The 20,504-nt window shown below is 35.5% G+C and overlaps 1 protein-coding gene across 1 annotated transcript in view; it reads right to left on the bottom strand.

The window, feature by feature from the left end:
* The window catches only part of LAMA1 (laminin subunit alpha 1), a 193,764-nt gene that overhangs the window by 72,769 nt on the left and 100,491 nt on the right, over nt 1-20,504 (bottom strand). The window contains exons 22-33 of the mRNA XM_036764599.1: nt 18,406-18,542; nt 16,818-17,054; nt 14,485-14,628; nt 12,302-12,481; nt 10,595-10,780; nt 9,953-10,080; nt 8,179-8,299; nt 7,917-8,054; nt 4,646-4,764; nt 3,576-3,662; nt 2,641-2,834; nt 1,272-1,414 (exon numbers count right to left, since the gene is read on the bottom strand). Coding sequence (XP_036620494.1) covers nt 1,272-1,414; nt 2,641-2,834; nt 3,576-3,662; nt 4,646-4,764; nt 7,917-8,054; nt 8,179-8,299; nt 9,953-10,080; nt 10,595-10,780; nt 12,302-12,481; nt 14,485-14,628; nt 16,818-17,054; nt 18,406-18,542 — 1,814 coding nt within the window. The remainder of the gene's footprint in view (nt 1-1,271; nt 1,415-2,640; nt 2,835-3,575; nt 3,663-4,645; nt 4,765-7,916; nt 8,055-8,178; nt 8,300-9,952; nt 10,081-10,594; nt 10,781-12,301; nt 12,482-14,484; nt 14,629-16,817; nt 17,055-18,405; nt 18,543-20,504) is intronic.

Here is a 20,504-nt window from a genome sequence, read left to right as displayed (position 1 = left end):
ACATATACCTTCACATTAAATATATTTTCACATTAGTCATGTTGTAAAGAATTATAACCAATAGAATGAACCATGAGAAAGAAGAAACAAAACAAAACAAAAAGAGAGAGAGCGAGAGCGAATAGTTTGCTTCAATCTGCATTCAGACTCTGTAATTCTTTTTCTGGATGTGGATAGCCTTTTCCGTCATGAGTCTTTTGGAGTTGTCTTAGAACCTTGCATTGCTGAGAAGAGCCAAGTTTATCAAAGTTAGTCATCACAGATATAATGTGTCTGTAATCATGTACAATGTTCTCCTGGTTCTGCTCCCCTCACTCAGTTCATTTAAGTCTTTTCCGGTTTTTCTGAAGTTGACCTGCTCATCATTTCTTTTATCACAAAAGTATTTCCATTACATTCATATAACACAACTTGTTCAGCCATTCTTCAATTCCCTCAAATTTTTAATTCTTTGCCCTCACAAAAGAGCTGCTATAAATATTTTTGTACATATGGGTCCTTTCTCCATAATTCATATATTAACTTGGGCAAAAGAAAACAATTCAGCCCTTTTATTTTACAGACAAGGAGAGTGAGACTCAGTGGAATTAAATGTCTGGCCCCAGGCCTCACAGAGGCAGAATCAGGATTCAAACCAAGAACCTCTGACTCAAGGTCCTTCTATTATTACTTCCCAAAATGTAATCTTCAGCCTCTGGAAAAAATCTAAAATATGAAAAAAAATTTAAAAAGACAGTTCTTTCTTCTTTCATATTGAAAGACCCCAGAAAACATGAAATCTGTCAAGTGTAGTTATTCTGAATAGTACTAAACAAGCATCACAAGCCAGTGGACGATTTGCTGTTGAGTCATTTTCAATCAAGTCTGACTCTTTGTGACCCCATTTAGAGTTTTCTTGGCAAAGATATATTTCCTTCTCCATCTCATGTTACAGATAATGAAATTAAGACAAACAGGGTAAAATGACTTGCCCAGGGTCACACAGCTAGTAAGTGTCTAGGCCAGATTTGAACTCAAGAAGATGAGTCTTCCTGACTCCAGGCTCAATACTTTATCCACTGTGCCACTTAGCTGCCCAGTGGACAATTAATGATTATTTAATTGCATGGATTAATTGATTAATTATTATATATTATAATTAATCAGTTATTAATTCTATGGATCTGATCTCCTGTTGTAGTCATCAATCAATATAAATGTAATTGATATATCAATATTTCTGTATTTCTTGTCCAACTACTCTCATTAGTATTAATAATTATAGTACCTACCCTGAGGTTTTTAGTTGCATTTTCCAGGTTGGATAAAATTCCATGTGGGACAGGAATGATGCCAGTAAGATTCACAGAGGAAATGGCATCAGTGATATTATCCAAGTCATTTAACAATACACCTACACATTCATCGTCACAAGCTAAAGAAAAAAGATGTTTAAGTTAGTTCAAAGTTGTTTGTGAGGGAAAAAGATCTTTAAATGTACTCAAAAGACAAAAGACTGAAGTGAACATCATAATGAAATCATTGGGGAAAAAAAGCTGTTATGATTTTCTTTGCCGGAGTATGTCAGTATATGTTGCTTCTACCAACCTAAATTTACTATTTGACCAATTCCAATTAATTCTGAAACATTTTCTTTTTTTATGAGTAGGCTATAGATTTCGAGGTCTTCCAGAGACATCGCAGCACAATTTTTCAGCAGATGCTGATGGAACAGATTATTGTCTAGCTTTTATTTAATGTAGACAATTCCTTATTGTAATAGCCCTGAACTTAGAAACATGTATTCATATATTATTCCTACTTTCTCCAAGGACTTTGTTACTATCATGAAAAAAATCTCCCAAATCTTCTACCTGATTTTTTTGGTTGTTGTTGGTAAATCATGTCTACCAAAAAAAATTTGTAATATTAAGTTGAAGAACCTGTAGGCAATTTGGATGGCACAGATGGCCATCCAAAAATTGTTTGTCCTCCACTGAATTGATTGAACCTTTGTTTCATGTGGATTACATTGACAGATTTACAGGCTAAATTATAAAAGTGAGTAAAATATGTGAAACTTGATAGTATTCCCAGAGGACTGTACAGAAATATACCAACACATCAAGCAGCTATGATTTCATTGATGTGTGAACTTGCTCCATCAATACAGAAGAACCCACTTACAATTCAATAGAATTAAAGGAACTGCTTGAGGCTTAGAACAATTGAGTTACTTGCCCAAGAGACAGAGGCAGAATTTGAACCCAGATCTTCTTGACAAGTCCAAAACTCTACTCTGTATACCATGTAAATGTAATTGTTCTAGAGCTTTCCTTCTTTCCTCTGTTTATTTCTTTCCTTCTTTCCTTCCTTCCTACTGTCTGAGGTCACATTGGAAGTCAGGTCCTCCCAACTCCAGGGTTGGTGCTCTATCTACTATGTCACCTAGCTGCCCCTTAGAATCCCTCCTCTTTACTAAAAAACATCCCACTAAAAGTTTAAACTATTCTAATCTAAGACTAGCTTTAAAAAAGTCCACTTTCTAGAGCCTGGAGACACATGATGCCGTCAAAGGGGTTCCATTTTTCACAAACTACCCAACTGCATTGATCACAAGAAGAATTTTAAAAAATTAAACATTAAAGGAAAAACACATACAAACACATTTGCTTTCCATCAGGATATGTCTTGGTTCACATTCATCACAGGCACGGCCAGTCACACCTGGATTACAGATACATTGCCCAGATGTGGTGTTACAAAAACTGTGGACAGAGCCATTTGGATCGCAGTCACATAGCCGACAACTACCGCCCATCTTCAAAGGATTTCCATAAAAGCCAGAGGAGCATCTAGAGAAAGAGAAGAAAAAGATCAAATACACAATTCAAATTAGTAACTGGTTACAGTTTTCTTCCACTAAGCACCTCCTTAATTTTTTTTTTTTGGTGAAAACAATTTGTCAACATTCTTAACAGTATCATGGCATAGAAGTGCCCCATGGTTCTTAAAAATTAGGTCAATGGAGCACATGCCTTGCCAAGCCTACCATCTGTGGGACTGCAGAACTAAGATCTAAAGAATAGGTAATACATTTATTTTGGTCACAGTAGCTTATGAAGATTGTATACAAAGGCATGAAGGGAATGAGGCCTGCTTTGATTATCCACACAGATGAAAACACAGATCTCAATATAATGAAGCACAGAAGTTATTATATTCTTGATAATCATCTGTCAGCCAAGGAGAGCAATCCAAAGAATGTAGGCTCTTTTGTTTTCTTTAATATTTATTTTCTAAAGAAGAGGATTATGTGGAGGGTATTTATTTGTCAGGCTGAAAAATGAAGGACTTTGCTTTATACCTTTAACATTCATAATCATTATTGCATATGTCAAATTTAAACTTCCTCCTAGGTTATTTCAGTAATGACATCTCTATTTATTATATTATAATACATTATACTTATCACAACAATTATATTAATGCATGGTTAATTTCTATAAATTAATATATTTTCCAGAGTCATGGATTTATTGCAGGATTAACTATGCAAACATGTACAAAAATTATAGGATGATGTCTCAACTTACTTTTCACAATATTGTCCTTCATATCCCGGAGAGCAGGCATTACACCGGAAATCACTGTCACCTTCCAGGACACACGTTGGACTATAACTGGAGGAAGAAGAAGAGTTGGTCACTGTTCTTGAGCTTCCAGAGATCCAGCTTCAGAACTCTAAATATTTCTCTTAAGATTCACATTTTATGATCTTAAAAGTAAATATTGAAAGACAGTTGGGTAACTTGCATTACAGTGGCAAGATCCTCCATTTGTAAAACAAAGTTTACAATTATTTTCACTTATATTATCTCATCTGAGAATTTGGTAAGTAAAAGAGTTTTTATTCTCCCAATTTTACAGATAAGGTAATTGAAGTTCACAAAGATCAAGTTCACAAAGCTAGTAAATATAGGCACCTGGGACTCAAATAAAAAATCTACGAAACCAATGTTGTCTTCAGCTTCTATGTTGTAGGGAATCATACTAGATAGACATATAAGCATTTGGTGTAAATTTTTTTTAAAAAAATAGACAGACAGGTAAAGAGACATTTACAATCTGCCAAGTTATTATGTACATAAGGGTCACTCAATAAATACTTAAATGAATATATAGCAAATATATGCATTTAGAAAAAAAATGTGAATTTATAAAAAAAAAATGCAAACTTAGGAAAAAAGGATGTTAATAGATTAGTGATTGATCTATATTAATTAGAAAACCTTTCCAGGAGAACAGTTGACCCTTGAATTTTGATGAGTAGATTTCTCAAATAAATTATCAGAGTAATGGATACTTTCAAGTTTGTAAATATAGAACTGTCAATGCCCTTTAAGGAATGAAAGTTATACTTAGGTGGACTAATTTCTTGTGTTAAGATGATGCTAGACACATATTTTTTTCTGATTTAATCTTTGATAGAAGCATGTGAACATATTAAACTGCATAAATGACATCTAGTTTATACTAATTCTTTGAATGAGTAATAAACAATTCAAACCATTGATCCATATATGAATAGCTACTATGGATACAAGTGAAAATGCCATTCATTTACCTTTAGTATGTAGAGAAATCAGATCCACCCCATACTTACCTGGCATTGGTTCTGGGACAGGCACAAAGAGAGCAGTCATCAGCAAAGCCAAGTACTTTTCCATAGTACCCTGGAGCACACACATTGCAATGATCACCAGCTGTGTTATCTCTGCAGTTCTATTATCCAAAAATAAAATATTGATAACAAATAGGTAAGTACTTGATGAGCAAGGCTCTTAATGGATTTTTTTCTTCCCTAAAGTATTTCTCTGCCACCTCAACAGGGTTTTCCCCCCTAGTAATGGAAAAAGGTATTATGGAAATACATATATATACACACACACACACACACACACCCACAGAGATCTATCTAACTATATAAGTATTTGCAAAAATAATTTCACAAGATGGTGGATTCCTCTAACAGGATACATTTCCAATGCAAATATAGAATGCAGCATTAGTGCTTATCCATAATGATCCCCTAAAGTCCTCCCTCATAAAAGTTATAAGCCATTTAAGAGATTCTATTTCACTAATTCCAAGACCTAAACAGTGCAACCTTGTTACTTAGGAAGGCCATTCTCGTAATCGCCCCTTTGTCAGGGCAAAGAGGAGAGAGAAGCAAGCAGGGTTTGAAAAATGTACAGAAGGAAGTGTAAAAAGAAAACAGGGTTGAGGAAAGTTGCTTGAAGTTGAAACTCTAGACCTGACTCAGGTGATTTGGTGTTATAATGGCTATGCCAGTAGCCTCTGATGGGCAACATCAACCTGGAAGGGCCTCAAACCAAGACTGATGACACACTCCATTATTTAAGGATGAACTCAGATAAGTTCAACCCTACATGGCTAGCTCTGAGACAATTAAGGTTATGTTTTTTATTTCCTCTCCAACTAGTCTACTGAGATGAAGATGGATTGAAATATGGTGGGTGCAGAAAGTACCAATGAAATCATGAATCCTTAAAAGGTATGATATTTATCAATCATAGCCAGCTGAGTGGTTTAATGGCTAGAGCACTGGACAGGGGGCTGGGAAGACTTTAATTCAAATTCTGCCTCAGATATTTCCCAGATCTGTGCCTCTGAGCAAATCACTTAATGCTGCCTGCCTCAGTTTCCTTGTCTGTGAAATGGGGTAATAATAGCACCTACCTCCCAGGGTTGTGAGGCTCAAATGAGATAATTATTGCGAAGCACTCTGCCAGCCTTAAAGTGCGATACAAATGCTAGCTGTTGCTATTATTGTTATACTCAGTATCAGCATATTTTGTTGTTCCTAACACACAGCAAGGGAAGAGAAATCTCATGCTCCATATGTTTCATTCTCTCTTCCCCCTTATATGCATTTTCTGGTGTGCTCACTTCATTTCTATTCTGATCTTTACAAGTTTTTATTAAAGATTTTTCAATAATTCAAAAGGGGCTAAAAATAAATCGGGAAATTCAGAAGAGTTGAATAAATTTATAGCTGTTACCTATAAACTATGTGTTATCAGAAACTTGGGAGTACATTTTACTTTGAAAAGGTAGGCAGGCAAAATAAAATGGGCAAAGTGGGTGCTTTACACCTAATGCCTTTATTAAGCAATTTATTTAAGGACTCCAAGAATAGAATACATGACCTGCATGTAGTACGCTCAAAGTAACCAGTTCATCATTTTTACCTTTAAAAATTTTAATAACATTATGACAGAATCACAATATTATTGATGGAAAGATTTGTCATTAATATCTGCAATTAGAGGTGGTACAGTGAGTAGAGCACCGGCCCTGGAGTCAGGAGGACCTGAGTTCAAATCCAGCCTCAGACACTTGACACACTTACTAGCTGTGTGACCTCGGGCAAGTCGATTAACCCCAATTGCTCTGCCTCCCCCCTCTAAAAATAAAAAAGTAAAAATATCTGCAACTGAAAACAAGATATGTTTATCACTATGCAGGCTGCAAAGTTATGTTTTTAGCCATCACAACTCCTTAGAAACATTCTCTCAAGTAATAGGGAAATTACAGTATAAGACAAGAGACAGACAATGAAAATACTATTGTATTAAAAGAACTAAAGAATCTAATAGGATAAGGACTAGAGGCCTGCCATTTCATTAACATGGGTAATTCCCAAATAAAGAACTCTCTCTACCAATGTAAGCTATTTGCATCTTCTCTGCAACCTCATAGAGAGGCGTCCAGAGCAATGAAAGATTAAAAAACCTGCCCAATCAGTATCTGGCAGTGGAAGGATGTCTTGACTGAGGCCAGCCCTCTATCAGTATTCCATGTTGACTCTCTACCAAATACAGAAAAGAATATTAAAGGCCAGGAGCCCCAGGTCACATTCTGTTAATTTGCTTTGAAATATAGATTTTAAAAATAATTTATGAGAATGACAATGTCTAGTCATCTTTTTATATTTTGTACACATTCTGAACCTTTCATCATGATTGTTTATGTTGCCATGTTACCATATTACCACACAAATTATTGCCCAAAAGGAGACTTCAGGAGTGCAGAAGAATGCAGGATTAGAAATAATGTAGTCAAGCCTGAGTCTAAAAGGATGCTTTGTCTTCGTTATCCTCCCACTTCCAGCGTATGCACTTCTTTCCACCATTTGAGAGAATGAGGACTCTCATGTTACCTGGAATTTGTCCAATTCTGGAGGAAAAATATCTCATAGAAACTTAAGCTAAGGCTTTTTTAATTTTTAAATTTTTTACTACCTATTGTGCAGTCTCCTTCTAGAAATACTTGCATTTTACAAGGGAATTTCAAGGAGAGGACTATGCTTTACACAAAGAAACTGATCTCTGAAGGTAGAATTTTGATATTACAAGGCTTGAATGAGGTGGTAACTTTTGAGACCAGTCTCCTCATCAAATCAGATCACTTAGGCTGATCCTGAATATTAATAATCAGTGAGACTAAGCATGAAAAACCAAATGACTCATTATCAAAGTCTGCCATTTTGATATACGCAAGCAAAAATTCTGTTAAAAAGTTAAATTCACAAAATATTTCCATTTTGGTCTTTGGTCTAAGAGATATGGCCAAAAGACCATCCTTTTATTAATAACCTCTTGGCCTTATTAGTGAAATGATTAAATACCCAGAAAAAAATATCTCCATTCCCTTAATGGCACAAGCACATCCATCAAGGTCTTCTGTTAGAAATGGCTGTCAGATTTGAAGTTTATGCAAAGGAAGCTCAGTATACAGGGATACGTATGAATGGAGATGAAGAATAATAACCAAATCTATTTTAAATTTAATTTAATCTGTCAAATTAATTAAATCTAGCCAAGTGAGAACATCTGGAACAAGCCACATACCAGGCACTTCCCAGTCTCCGGATCACAGGTCTCAGTGTGGTTGTTGCAATGGCATGGAATGCATGGTGCTATCAGAGGGCGGGGTTCTCTGACACCAGCTTCTGGAAGTTTTGCCCTGTGGTACCCAGGGGCACAGTCCTATGGAGAGATAGAAAAGAAGAGGTATTTGAGCCTTCTTTAGACTGGGTAGTGACAGTGAAGAAATGCATTTTTACTCAAAATAAGGAAATGCTAAAAACCATTTCCAACAGTTATTTGGTACCTGACATGAGAGTCCAGCATATCCAGGAGGGCAGTCACAATTCTCTAACAGGTATGCAACCTGTCTATTGGAGTGCATCTCTTCAGCCTTTACTCCAATTTCCATTGAGATATTTGCAATTCTAGGAAACAGGTCATTAAGAATTTAGAAAAAAAATAAGACTTAGATACAAGTATCATGAAAGCAGCTTGGTGGCACAGTGCCAGGCCTAGAGGCAGGAAGACTCCTTTTCTTGAATTCAAATATGGCCTTAGACACTTATCAGCTGTGACCTTGGGCAAGTCATTTAATCCTGTTTACCTCAGTTTCCTCAACTGTAAAATGGGCTGGAGAAGGAAATGGAAAACCACTCCAACATCTTTACCAAGAAAACCCCAAATAGGGTCATGAAGAGTCAGATATGACTGAAATGACTGAGCATCATCACATCGCAAGTAAAATGTGAGGTCATTAATTGAATCTACAAAAAGACAACATTAGTCAAAGAAACCCCAAATCTTTATAGGAGGCAATGGAGCAATTTTATAAATATTATCAAAGCAACACTGTTATAGCAAAGCTTCACAGCACTGGGTGAAGTTTAGTGATATTTTACTAGGGACATCATCGTGATGTGGTGTTGGTCGGTGCAAATTTATGTGGTTTATGTATGTTAGAAAATTTAGCGTATAGTAGAAAACCACAGTTTTTCCTCCTCATGTAGGAGATTTCCTTCCCAGGAATGCAAATGAAGTGTGCTAAAGTACATTGATACTACCATCAGAGTAAAGGTAGTGATATACAAAATTTTTAAAAAATCCAACAATTTAAGAGAAGTGGGATTAAAGCACTCTAGAGATATTGACTAGCTGGGCAAAAAATTAAACAAATTAAGCATTAATAGACTAACATATTAATGAAGAATAAGCAATGCTCATTCTACCCTTCTCTGAATTTCTCATTGTGTCCCACTTCATCCCCTAAAAAGACGGAAAAAATACCAAGAGATGGCTATTATTATTGGTGTTGCTGTTATTGTGTTGTTAAGAGTATTTTGTAGTTGTGCAATATTGCTGTACCTTACCCCATAATTACATTATTAGCAGATTACAACAAATCTCACCTAAATGTCACAGGAGACTATTCTGTCATTGCCTTGCTGTCCTCTGATGTGGTTTTTGCCTAAATTTCCAATTTCACAGACCACAAAAATGATATTCCCCAAGAGGGGCAGCTAAATGGTGCAGCGATTAGAGCACTGGCCCTAGAGCCAGTAGAACCTGAGTTCAAACAGACACTAGCTGCGTGACCCTGGGCAAGTCATTTAATCCCAATTGCCTCTGCCTCTCCCCCCAAAAAATGTATTTCCTCCAGGAATGGTTGCTTTCCATTTCTAGCCTTATTTTTTAGGTGATTTTCACATATATTACTATATTACTTCATGTAAAAAATGGGCTAATGTTCTACATGGTTTTTATGATAGAAAAGAATCCTGGAAATTTACAGAGCTAGAGAGTATTTAAGATAGCTTAAACCATACACTTCCTCTACTCTTCTCTCCGCCTCAAATACTTCATTGGTGAGGAAACTAAGGTCTCAAAAAATTAAATGATTTTCCCAAGGTCACATGGCTAATTAGTGGTAGAACAAGGAAGGGATAATACACACAAAGAAAAGCATTGAGTTAATATAGAAGCAAGGCAGGAGATAGAGAAGATCATTTTTTAAAAATTTCTGTCTCAGGGAGAAGAGAGATATTTGAAAAATTTAGAAGTGTAAGTTAAGAATGTCCTACCTGCTCTGTATTAATCCTTGACCATATGAGGCTTTGATAAGAATATAATCAATGTTGCTAAGAATTGACATAAAGTCTGAATGTGTTACAGACTTTTCAGACACAGAGTTAAAATATTTCCAAATATTCTGTGGATGAGAAATATATTCGATCAAAGAAAAATTCACCCCCCAAAATTTCCACTGGCATATTCACACATAAAGGAAGTATTCTTTTCATAGTAATTCCCCAAAATACCCATCTGTACATATTTCTGTGCCCAGCACCAGCCAAGTTTCCCCAACACAGAGTACACTAAACAATCCTCACATTCAAGCCAGATTTGGAGACCTTCTTCTTGCCCATGTTCGTGCCCTAATGACCATCATACCATGAAAAGAATTCAAGAATCCTTTACTACTGAACCTAATTAAAGTGAACTTAGATTCCTTTGAGGCTATAAAGTTTAGACCATTTTCCAAACACCTCCCCAGCCTCATAGTGTTCACAATTCATGAAAGATACTCTTCATCTTTTTTCATATGTCCAGTACTATAATTTTAACCAACTCGTTAATGTGATAATAGATAGTTTTACATTTCTCAAAGAATCTAAGAATTCTTTTTATTTTATTTATTAATTATTTATATTTATTCTATTCACCTCCTTCATGTCTACTTCTTGTTCCTTTCTCACTCCATTCTCTGGAGCAGGGATGTTCACATAAATGACAAGCTTACTGGTGCGGCCACCCTTGATCAGAATCTGTGGCTCTAAGTTGTAAGTCCCAATGCCATCTGATGAATAAAAAGCCACTGTGTACTTCAGTTTTCCACCATAGGCCATGAGCTGTTCAAAAGACAAATTGTTATATTTATTTCTGTAAAAGAGTATTGACTTAAAAATATTTTACTTTAAAGTTCCTGCCATTATTTTTTAAACTCACAATAAAATTTTAAGAATTTAATTTTAAAAGGTCTTTTATCAAGGTTATGTAGCTATTCTTAAAATATTTTTTCTCCATGTCTTTCAGTTGTCAGATGTTAAAAGGCATGCAATATTTATTCCCCAATATTTCCTACTGTTTAGAAGTTTCTCTTCTTTCTTTTAAACTTTCCTCTCCAATTTTTCTTTTTTATCATGAACCTGACAAATACCATTAAACATAAACATTTCCATAAAAAGAAAAACAGAAAAAGAGGATTGAACATGAAACCATGAATCTCTATTACAAACTAAGCTTTTTTTTTCCTTAGGGTACTCCATACTAAGTATTATACAGCTGCAGAGGAAGATAATTTTTTAGAAAAAGTTCTCATGAACATTTAGTTATAGTTTATAACTACATTTTAATCATAAGATTGGGAACAAACATTTTTAGGACACAGACTTAAGAGCATAAAAGAATTTCACTTTCTATTTCTGATTAATTATAAATGGCAAGGCTGGTTATAGCAATGGTTCTTCTGGGTGATATTTCAAATGGCAGCCAATAGAATTGTCTCAAAATGAAGGTTACTGAATAATCATTTTTCAAGCTCCTTTGACTTAGAAAAGCATTTTCTTGGAAGAATTTTATTTGTACCTACTCTAAATACTTTATATTTTGAACAAACACATGTACTTCTGATCTCAGTATAACCTAAATGTGAATGTCACTTTTAAAAAATAGGAAGGAAGGAAACAAGCATTTATTAAGTGCCTACTATGTGCCAAGCACAGTTGCTACTCACTTTATAAATATTATATCATTTGATCCTTAAAACAATCCTGGGAGATAGGTACTATTATTATCTCAATTTTACAGTTTTGGAAACTGTGAGAGACAGAAAAACTTGCCCAATGTTACACAGCTATTAAGTGTCTGAGGCTGGATTGGAACTCAGGTCTTTCTGACTCCAACCCTAGCACTTTATCCACTGCACATCTAGTTGCTTCTAGATAGAATCTATTATCAGGTAGTTTCACCCTAAAGGGACTAAAAATAAAAATCAGTAGCTTTGGTGAGGTTTTCAAAATTTGATTCAGGACTCTTGACAGTGAATGCTGTCAAGTGAATGTTATATGTTAAAAAAAAAAAAGTTCCAAGGCAGCTAGGACGCACAGTGAGTAGAGCACCGGCTCTGGAGTCAGGAGGACCTGAGTTCAAATCCGGCCTCAGACACTTATTAGCTGTGTGACATTGGGCAAGTCACTTAACCCCAATTGCCCTGCCTTCCTCCCTCCAAAAAAAAGTTTCACTAATCTATAAAGGAAAAATTATATTTTTCTTTGTTTATAAGTCAGCTAATTATATTTCTCCATTCCAATTTTAAATTATCTTCTCTGCTCTCAGGAAAATCGATATTGCCTCTAAATGTCATCTCTTACCTGGTCTCCCAGAAATTGATTGGGTAGCCTCCAGTAAAAAGGTTCTGCATTCACATGCTGCCTGACAGTGGCAGCATCCAATAAAACCTCAGGGTGCTGGTAATACACTCCCTCTATCGTTCCCTCCAGATTGCTTTGGGAAACCACACGCAGAATAGACTGATCTGGGGTGAGGGTTATCTATATATCAAAGAAAAAAAGCCACTATGATCACAAGTGCTAATGAATAATACATATGAATTTCAAGGACAGAAAAGAGTTTTACAAATAAATAAACGAACAGTAAGATAGAAGATAACTAATTTGTCAGATTAGTACGTGAAGCAATTACATGTTTAACATAAACACGAGGATTAAAATTCTTGAAAATACTTCAAGCTGTTGCACCCTATAAATTGTTATATCAATAACTACCAGTTATATGACCTAAGGGGGCAAAACTAAAAACTGAAATCTCAAAATCATGCTTTAACACATATTTCAAGCCTCCTGTACTACTGTAACTTATCTCACTCATTAACTGCAGGAAAATGGAATGGGTTGGGATCATAGAAATCCATTCAATTCAATAAGCAATTATTAAGCCAGACACTGTATTAGGTACTGGGGGGTACAAAGGAAAAAAAAGTTTCTACCCCCAAGAAGCTTACATTCTACTGGGGAAAAACAATCTGTACATAGATCTTAAAAATAAAAAATACATATGAGATGAATAAAAAAATGATTTAAGGAGAGCTCGCAAGAGGGTGGAGGAGTGGAGGTCTCTTGGAAGAGATAGCAATGAACTGAGCCTTGAGGAGATCTGGAATTCTAAGAGGGGAGATGAGAAGGAAGAACGTTCCAGGCATAGAAGACAGAAGGTGCTAAAGCATGGAGGTAGGAGATAAAACATTGCAAATGGAAAAGAGCAAACAGACTGTTGTAATGCAGAGTGTGGAAGGGAGTAAAGTCCAATAAGCTTAGAAAAGTAGGTTGGAATCAGATTGTAAAGAGCTTCAAATGCCAGGTGGTGAAGTTTGCATTTTATCCTAGAGATGATGGGGGCACGGAAACTTCTTGATCACATGATGTGGTCAGACATGTGTTTTTAGGGATATCAACCTGAGAACTAGATGGAGGATGGATTGGAAAGTGGAAAGCCTTGAGGCAGGGAGGCTAATCAGGAGGCTGACAGAATAGTCCACTTGAAGTGTGATGCTTGCCTAGATGAGGGAGGTTTCTGTGTGAGGAGAGGGAAAGGGGTGGATGTGAGGGACGATGGGAAGATAGACAAAATTTGGCAACTTTTTAGATGGGGTTAGTGCAAGTGAATGGGTGTAGGCCTAGCTGACTGGAAGATGTTTTCTTTGACAGAAATAGAGAAGTAAGGAGGTTGCAGTGGCAAAGATAATAATTCTTTTTGATATAGTTAGAATGAGATGCCTATGAGACAGTCAGGTGGAGATGTACAGCAGGCAGCTGGTGATAAAGGACCGGAGCTCAGAGGAGAAATGAACTGTGGGAGTTATCTACATAGAAATAATCATAAAGACATCAGGAAAAGAGAGTACACAGAGACAAAGAGGAGAAGGTTTAGGGCAGATCCCTGGGGCGGCCCCTGGCAGGGCAGGACATAGAATATGACCCCACAAAAGAAAATGAGACAGTTACTAGTAGGACCAATGGAATATCATGAAAACCCAGGGAGGCAAAAGTATCCAAAATGAGGGGGTGGTCTATAGTGTCAAATACAGCAAACAAGTGAAGAACTATTAGGACTGAGGAGAAAAAAATCATAATGTTTTTAATCAGGAAAGGACCTCAGACAACATCTCATATGATTCTCATCTAGTTCCCTCACATTATAGACAAGGAAACAAATTTAGAGGTTAAATAACTTGCTTAAAAAGTTGGGCAGTAAGTTGGTGGCTAAAATCTTTTTCTTCAATTTTCCAGTTCAACATTATACTGTGTTTTCTCTTTTCTGTTTCTTTTTATTTCCACTGCCGGTTATGAGAGGAGCAAAAACTTTTAATGATTCCAACCCCAAATGCCAAGTCTCTAAAAGTTGTCTTGACAAAATAATAAGATTTAATTTATTAGTCTCGATGTCTCTGCACATCGTTCCTGCTATGAAAAAGGTGGAAAATATTTACCAATACATATGAAATGGCAAAATTCAAATGTAAAGTTATATTACTTACAGGGATTCTAACATATCCTTCTAATTCTGAACAGAAGCGTGTCACCCCAAAACAGAAACAAGGAGAGCAGCCCAAAGGGTTGTCATCATGGAGGGCGAAAGTTCCCGTCTTACATTCACTGCAGTGAAGACCAAACACATTTTCCTAAAGGAGAAAAAAGATTCAAACTCTTTTACTCTGAGAATTGGAAAATGTTTCCAAACACATTATATGCATTAGGGGTATAAACTCCAAGACATTAACATTAAACAACGAAAGTTTTCAGAAGTCAGACCTAAGAGCATGTGACAGTTTCCATGAGTTTTTATAGATAGTTTCACAAGTATAATCCAACATGCTAGATTAATTCCAAAACCAAAAAACATATGTTTCTGATCCTTTAAGATCTGCCAAAAATACACAGTGCTTTAAGTTTTGCAAAGTGTTTTACAAATGTTATCTCATTTGATCCTCAGAACAATTCTGTGAGGTAGGTGTTATTATGATCCCTATGAAAGGTTAAGTGGTTTGCCCCAAATTAGACAGCTAGTAAGTATCTGAAACTGGATTTGAACTCAGTTCTTCCAGACTCCAAGTCCAGCACTGTAACCACTGTGCCATCATGCTGCCTAAAATGTGCTTCAAAACTCCAAATAAAAATTAGCACAGACTAATTTTACATTGAATTCATAATATTCTGTTAAATATAAGTAATTAAAGTGGAAATGAAAGAGTCTAGAGGAAAATCAAACAGTAAGCCTTAAAAACAAAAGCATAGATCAGTTTTTGGGATATTCACCAACAAGATCAATGAAGGAAAATATAAAGAAGAAAAAAAAACTTTTCCCTTTGATGTATTTGGTTAAGTATACTCGTGTGTGTGTGTGTGTGTGTGTGTGTGTGTGTGTGTGTGTGTGTGTGTGTGTGTAAGAGACAGAGAGACAAACAGAGACACAGAAGAGAGATAGACAGCGGGAAAGAGGGAGAGAAAGAGACAGGAGAATCAGAGAGAAAGACAAAGAAAGGTAGAAAGAGAGGGAGAAAGAGACATACACAGAGAGACGAGAGGAGAGAAAGGGAGGGAGGAGGGAGGGAGGGAGAGAGAGAACGAGAACAGAGGAGAATATGTTTAAATACCTTCTAAATAATTTGTCTTAGAAAAGGTAAAGGAAGCTCTATCTCTAAAGCAAAGTAGTTTGTTCCTAATGTTATTTCCCATTTTTTCTTTCCTCTAGGTATTCACAGTGAAATTCTTTTCTCTTTTACTTTTTTTCCAAGATATTCAATTCAACTCAACAAATATTTATTATGTCCCCTCCACACAAGGTTCTTGTAGAATGTGCTGGGCACACAGAAACAAAAATGAGGTATACATTCCATCCCGTCAAGGAATTGATAGACTTACGCGGGGGATAGAACATGTACCTCAATAAATGCAAGGAAATCCGAAGCGGGAGAGAGATCCCTGATATCTAGGAGAATCTAGACATTTGGTGGCACCAAAACTGAACCATGAAGGAAGCCAAGCATTGAGAGGCAAAGACAGGAGACAGTGCCTTCAAGGCATAGGGAATGATTTCTGGGAAGGTACAGAGATGGCAGTAGAAACATAAAGGTTGGGAGACAGCTAATGGTCCAATTTGGCTTGAATTTAGAGTGCTTTCAAGAAATGATGAGAACTACATGTATTTTAGGAATTAAGAAATCCTACGTAATTCTTTTTTTAAAAAAGCAAAATTAACTTTGGCATTTTATTTTAACTATCTAGGAAAAAAGTAGAATTTTATCATAAATAAAATATGATTTCAAATTGATTTTTTAAAAGTATCCCTACCGCACAAAACAGGTAGGAATAGTTAGCTAAATATAATACTGCTTTTCTACTTTTCTAATTAAATACAAAATATCCACTAATTTTCTTCATTTCTAGACCAGCACATATAACATAATGTAATCACATGCATATTATTCAACCACAAATCTTCTTGGCATCTGGGTAATCTATTTTATTCTTTTGTACTCACAACAGATTAGCTACTCAGCCAAATGGAACAAATGAGAAGTCAGTTTGTGTTGTTCAGACTGGTACTGTCAACTCTGACTATTGTTACGAACCATCACAATCCCATTTAAAGAAGACAGCCATTGTTCCGTCAAAGTGCCCACAGAGTTTAAGGTTAAAGAGGACTCAACATTTCCATTAAATAGGACCCACAAGTTACTGCTGACTCTTCTAACATGAGTTGCCCCTGAGAGAAAAGTTTCAAAGTATGTGGTTGATTTGAAAGGGGGAAGAGGAAGAAATATAAAAATGGAACAAGGGAAAGGAAAAGAAATTTGTTTACAGAGGATACCTTGCAAAAACAGGTGCCTGTTTCTTCTTCACAACTACAAACACCTCGTTCCTCATCACACGTGTCTCTTTTTGTACCACTCACTTCACAGTCACAGGATATACAATCTGGGTAGTCTTGGAAGCCTACAGCACACTCACTGCAGCTCTGGCCTCCGTATTCCTGTCTACAGGGGCACTGGCCAGTTGACAAATCACACTGATGACTGGTTGATCCTGTGCTACTGCAGTTGCAAGCCTAAAGGAAACAAGAGTAATCGTTTTATGGAGCGCATTTTCTTTTTGTTTTTGCTTGCTTTTGAGTTCTCATAATGTATTATTAGCATTAGAGGAAAATCCCAAAGGAGAAGTAAAGCTTTATCCTACTATTCTCCCATGGCATCACTTTGCATTCTATGTAAATGAATCCTTGGACTATATCTGGACATTTGTGACTCCTCTGGACACAGTTTCATTTCCCTAACATTGTGATTAATCCACAGCAGAGGCATTTTTAGTGTTAAACTAAGATAAGTAGAATTGTTGGTTGATTGATTGACTAAGGAATTGTCTTAGAACTTATGTAGCTGACCTTCACTTTCCTTTGTTTACAAAACAGAGTAAGCTTAACTGTCAGAATTTTAACAATAACCATATCCTACAAATATACAGACCTCAGTAAGATGCCATTTCACTAATCTCTGAGAAGCTCATATATTTTACCTATAGCAAATTAGGCAACAGTCTAGTATCATGATGGAACAAATGTCTTCAAAATGAAGCAATTTATTTCACTTTTCACTCGAAAGAATACGTTCATTTCATTATTACATCTAAAAGGGTATTAAAATGTGTAGTCTTCATATTAGGAACTCAAATTTCTTAGTACCATCTCTAAAAGAAACCGAACTATCCATTTTATAGTATCAAATCATTTGTTGTTGTTCAGTTGTTTCAGTCATGTCTGACTCTTCATGACCCCATTTAGGGTTTTCTTGGCAAAGATAGTGGAGTATTTTCTTCTCCAGATCATTTTATAGATGAGGAAACTGAGGTAAACGGGGTCAAATGATTTGGCCAGGGTCACACAGCTAGTAAGTGTCTAGGACCAGATTTGAACTCATATCTTCCTGCCTCCAGGCTCAATACGCCATCCTTTTCGTCACCTAGCTGCCATTAATCACAATAGATGTTCATAAATGTTATCATAAATATTATATATAAATATCATAAATATATAAAGAATCAATTATAAACAAAACTCTTTTAGAATAGAGGAGTACAGTAGCCTCAATGTCCACAATAAGAGCTTGCAAAAATACAAAGACAGAATGAATTGGTTGTGGGTGATTTGTTTGTTTTATTTCTTCTGATTTGATTCCTGAAAGTTAAATTGACAAAATAAGCATACCTTAAAAATATTTGAATATCTTAGTAGATAAGATAAATAAGCAAATAAACAAATCTAAATAATATTCCAGGCTCTAAAAGTAAATGCGCTTTGAGATTAAGGAAGGGCAGGCTTTAATTGAATATCATCATCATGGTATCAGGCGGGATTCACAATTTCAAAATGCACATTTATTAATTTTTCCTTGCAATTTCGATACCTTGCATCCAAGCTCAGGATCATGTCCCCAGTACTCATCCTCACAATTTTCACACTTTAATCCTTGAGTATGAGGAGGGCAGATACATTCTCCAGATTCTGGATCACAGGTATTATGAGTATGAGCACAGTTACAAGCTGCAATAAGAAAAAATTATTTTTTCCCTAAGTGAAGATTTGAAGAGGTAGCCATTTAATGAAAATGAAAAAATGAAAACCAAAGTTAAAAGAAATTTTACTTAATTGAATAATCTCAACAATATAGCCATTGTATGGTGGTTTCCTAAAATGGAACCATATGACAGGCCTTCTCTCCTCCCAAAGGGCCCTCTGTAAGACATGTTTGGGTCAGTCCTCAAGGCCAGAGAGATGCTCATTAGGAAGGATGAATTGAGGACAACAGAAGAAAGAGAGAAAGTAATAAAGTAGAAACAAATTGAAGAGGATTTTATTTGGCAAACGATTCATATGATTTATATGACAATGATTCATTAAAGACTTGAAGAAGAAAGGAAAAAGAACCAAAGAAAGTTATGATGTTTGATTACACTAGCTCAAACATGAGTGAAGAAAGAAAGATAACTTGAAATTGGAAATGAAATCAGCAGAGTTTGGTGAGAAGTCAAAGACTAGAATGAAGTATGCTTGTCTTTGTAGGACAAGTTTAAAAACCATTATTCTATTAAGTTGCCTTTTGTTTATTATATCAATTACCTTTTTAAAGTTATGTTATAAAGCTAAAATCGATGCTTTTCATTTTCACTAAACAAAGTGCATATTGCCAAAATTTTTACAAAGCTTGAGATGCGTAACATAAAAAAATTAAGAAATTCATCAATTATGTCTTCTGAGGTCCCATCCAGCTCTAACTCTATGACCTTATGATCTACTCAGTGGAAATCATTATCATAATTTTCAAATCATAGAATAATTGCAAACTTCTATTTCAAAATGACTCCCCCTATATAACATATTGGGAAATTTCACTGTTTCCAAGATTTCAAACTGCTCTATACAACAAAAGCCCAATTCTTTAACACAAGCATTTACCTGGTCATACTATATGACTTTGAATCATGCCACATCAATATCTTAGAAGAAGTAAATTTAGAGAAAACCAAAAGGACAATGGAAAAATGCATGGTAGTTTTGAGAAGGCGGAAGAATTTTACCAATGACAACTTCTGTGTAAGATGCAGCAATGACAAATATTATCTATCAGTAATAATTTTTGGAAAAGGTGATGGGCCAGTCATGTAGTGAGAATGAGAGACAACTACTGGAAATGTGAAAAGGCTACACTGGCATTCAAATTAAAAGAGTATGAAAAGAGCAAGAGAAAGGACTCTAGTACATTGAGTGGATTGTCTATAGAGGAGTTAGGGAAATACATGAATAAGAACCACAGAAGATGAAAAGGGAATGCATGGACCATTTCTGCATCGGTGGAGCAATGAACTTGTGACACCACAACTCCAGCAAAATATAAATATGAAACAAACATTATGATAAATAAGGGGAGACTCAGTCCCACTGTATTTTTAATATAACCTTTGTTTCATTAATTTTATACACAAAATTAGATTGTATATGTAAACGTGAAAGGTTAATATTTTTGTAACATTAATTCTGCAAGTATTTATTAGTACCCACTCTGTGAAAGACCTAATAAAAATTATTTAAAATAAAACTGAAATATGTAGGAAAAATAAATTATTTCCTTTATGCTCTTAATTTAATAGTATTCTTAAAAATTAATTTGCTTTCAATGCCAACTGAACAGACCATTCAATGGTTATGACTTCCTTAAGTCCTTATGTTAACACTCTTTATGTGATACAGAAAATGTCAGTAAATCATCACACATTCCTAAAAACATTTAAAAGAGGTATCTCAGTAATTTTCCATTGTCTTTTTCAATACAATTTTGTTCCCTCACAAGATGTCTTTTAGAAGGTGCAAATGATGTTGAGCTACCAAGAAGTAGACATTCATTCTGAAGATTTACAAAATCTGTAATTTTGTAACTGTTAATTCAATTGTGTTTGGATTGTAAAAACTAAATGTATAAAATAAAGAACAAACTACATCTGACAGAGA

The sequence above is a fragment of the Trichosurus vulpecula genome, chromosome 1, assembly GCF_011100635.1.
Source record: "Trichosurus vulpecula isolate mTriVul1 chromosome 1, mTriVul1.pri, whole genome shotgun sequence".
NCBI lineage: Eukaryota > Metazoa > Chordata > Mammalia > Diprotodontia > Phalangeridae > Trichosurus > Trichosurus vulpecula.
This window is presented reverse-complemented; position numbering and strand designations above follow the sequence as displayed.